General features: G+C 37.7%; 1 protein-coding gene across 1 annotated transcript; it reads right to left on the bottom strand.

The window, feature by feature from the left end:
- LOC126599112 (uncharacterized) lies at positions 1–678 on the bottom strand. The gene has a single exon (XM_050265456.1). The coding sequence runs from the start codon at positions 676–678 to the stop codon at positions 1–3; it is 678 nt and encodes a 225-aa protein (XP_050121413.1).
- Between the last annotated feature and the right edge of the window lie 1829 nt (positions 679–2507).

Genomic DNA, 2507 nt, shown 5'->3' with positions numbered 1-2507 from the left:
TTATCTCAATATCTTTGTTTTAAGGCCATTCAACCCACCTCTCATATTGCTAGCACCATCATAACCTTGTCCTCGTAGCTTGGAAATGCTCAAACCGTTGCGAGAAAAGAATGTGCCAATAATATCTTTTAGTGAACTTGAAGTAATGTTGATAACATGTTGGATACCCACAAATCTTTCAATTACATGCCCATTGTCATCCACATAACACAACACCATAGCCATTTGCTCTTTCACCGACACATCACGTGCTTCATCCACCAATATTAAAAAGAATCTATCTTTTAGATCATCCATGATAGCATCAAGTGTTTCAAGGGCACATGAATTCACAATTTCTGTTTGAATGGAAGGAGCTAGTAATTTGAGATTCCCCGGAGTATTTTCCATCACAACTTCTCTAACTTTATCATCATTATTTGCAAGGAATTGCAATAGCTCCAAGTAATTTCCCCTATTGCTTGAAGTGGCACTTTCATCATGGCCACGAAAAGCAAGACCTTGTCGCAATAAAAACTTAGTGCACTTGATTGATGCATTCAAGCATGTACGATAAGCCTTATGAGCTTGGTCAGAGTGTTTGCTCACTGCCATTTCAATATATGTAGCTTGATTCATCAAATTTGTAGCAGCTTCTCTAGCCTTATTATGAACACTCCCAACGGGTCCAACATGCATCTTAAATCTTTCTCTCCCTTTCTTCCAAGTCTTAAATCCATCTCTAGTGAAATCTTCACTACCCACTTGTTCAAAATTGGTTTTAAAGAGATAGCAATAGAGACAAAATGTTGCATCTTTAGATATACTATATTTCAACCAATCAAACTCATCAAACCATTAAGGAATGAGGTGTCGATTAATTCCCGACATATTAGTGATTGGGAAATTATGACCTCTAGGTTGACAAGATCCTTTTTGTAGATATGATCTTCGGACCTCATCTCTCATACTAGCATCATAATCTATCATTTGAATTCTTAATTCAGGATCCGCTTGAAGATTACCCAAAACACTATCTAATTGACTTTGTCTTGAACTTGGAGTTCTTGAACTACCAACAGTATTTGAACTATCAACATTATTCGAACTACCCGAACCCGATGATGACTTTCTCTTAAAAAACCGTTCCATATACAAAATATTCAAAATAAATACTCACAATATAAACAAACCATCAACATAATCAAAATAAATATGAATTGGATTTCAATTAAATTAAATATATTCTACATATACAAAATAATGAAAATAAAAACTCACAATATAAACAAACCATCAACATAATCAAAATAAATATGAATTGGATTTCAATTAAATTAAATATATTCTACATATACAAAATAATGAAAATAAAAACTCACAATATAATCAAACCACCAATATAATCAAAATAAATATGAATTAGGTTTCAATTAAATTAAATATATCATACATTATACATAGGGTTTAGAACTTACTTGAATTGTGAAATTTCACAATAACAATGTCAATGAGCAAATACAAAGAGAGTAGCTGGCGTGGCACCACCACCACAGCGATGACGACAGTAGCACAAAGGCACCTCAATGGCGGCAGCAAGGGAGGAGATGGAGTTGAGGGTTTGGGGGGGGGGGGGATTGAGTTTGGAACTTATTGTTGGAGAAGGAGAAAACAAAAGAAAATTGGGGTTTTGGAATGGGGGAGTCGGATTTGTAAAAGAAGAAGGAGAGCTGATTTTTTTTTTTCGTTTTAGACCTGGCCCAAAACCACGTCGGGTCATTTAAAAAAAAATTGCCTGGGCCAAAACGACGTCGTTTTGGCCAGGTCATTTAAAAAAAAATTCCTTGGGCCAAAACAACGTCGTTTTGCCCAGGTTGTTTTAAAAAACAAAGGCTTGCGCGCGGCGCCTCCTTCTCCTTTAACATGTGCCTTCTTCTTTCAGACATTCCGTCGAACACGTGGTGTGCAGCTCCGAGAGGTCGCACTAGCAGCTCCAAGGGACCTCTAAGGTTATTTCCATGGCTTCCAAGAGGTCGTGCGACCCCATTGACCCCACTGTGGCTCCGCCTCTGTCAGCACATAACATAATTTTTAATGGAATTTTAACTGAACGATCACATTGATTTGCGATACCAATTTTCAAGAACTACATTAATCGATTTTCAATTTCAGAGATCATCTTAATGTAGTGGGTCAATTTTAAGAATCATTTGTGACAAAAACCCTTACTTAAACAACAATCAATGAAAACGATGCAACAAGGGAAATCGGCACCGCGGACACGACGAGTCGTGCTAGTCTACCGCCAGCCACTTATCAATGCACTTGACATGAAAAAGATGCATGCAGGGCAAGTGAACAATCCGATCTTCCTGACCATCAATCCCGCCACTCTCGAATTCCTCCCTACAAATCGTGCATGACGTTGTTCCATTAATTTCCAAACTGAGCCGCCTCACCATTGCAAGTTCTGATTTATAACGCTTAGTCGTAACGCACACATAAAGTTGCCTTTTCATTTCGGCACT

This window comes from Malus sylvestris, chromosome 14 (assembly GCF_916048215.2).
Source record: "Malus sylvestris chromosome 14, drMalSylv7.2, whole genome shotgun sequence".
NCBI classification, from domain to species: domain Eukaryota; kingdom Viridiplantae; phylum Streptophyta; class Magnoliopsida; order Rosales; family Rosaceae; genus Malus; species Malus sylvestris.
Note: the sequence above shows the minus strand (reverse complement) of the source record. Positions and strands in the feature narration are given on the sequence as shown.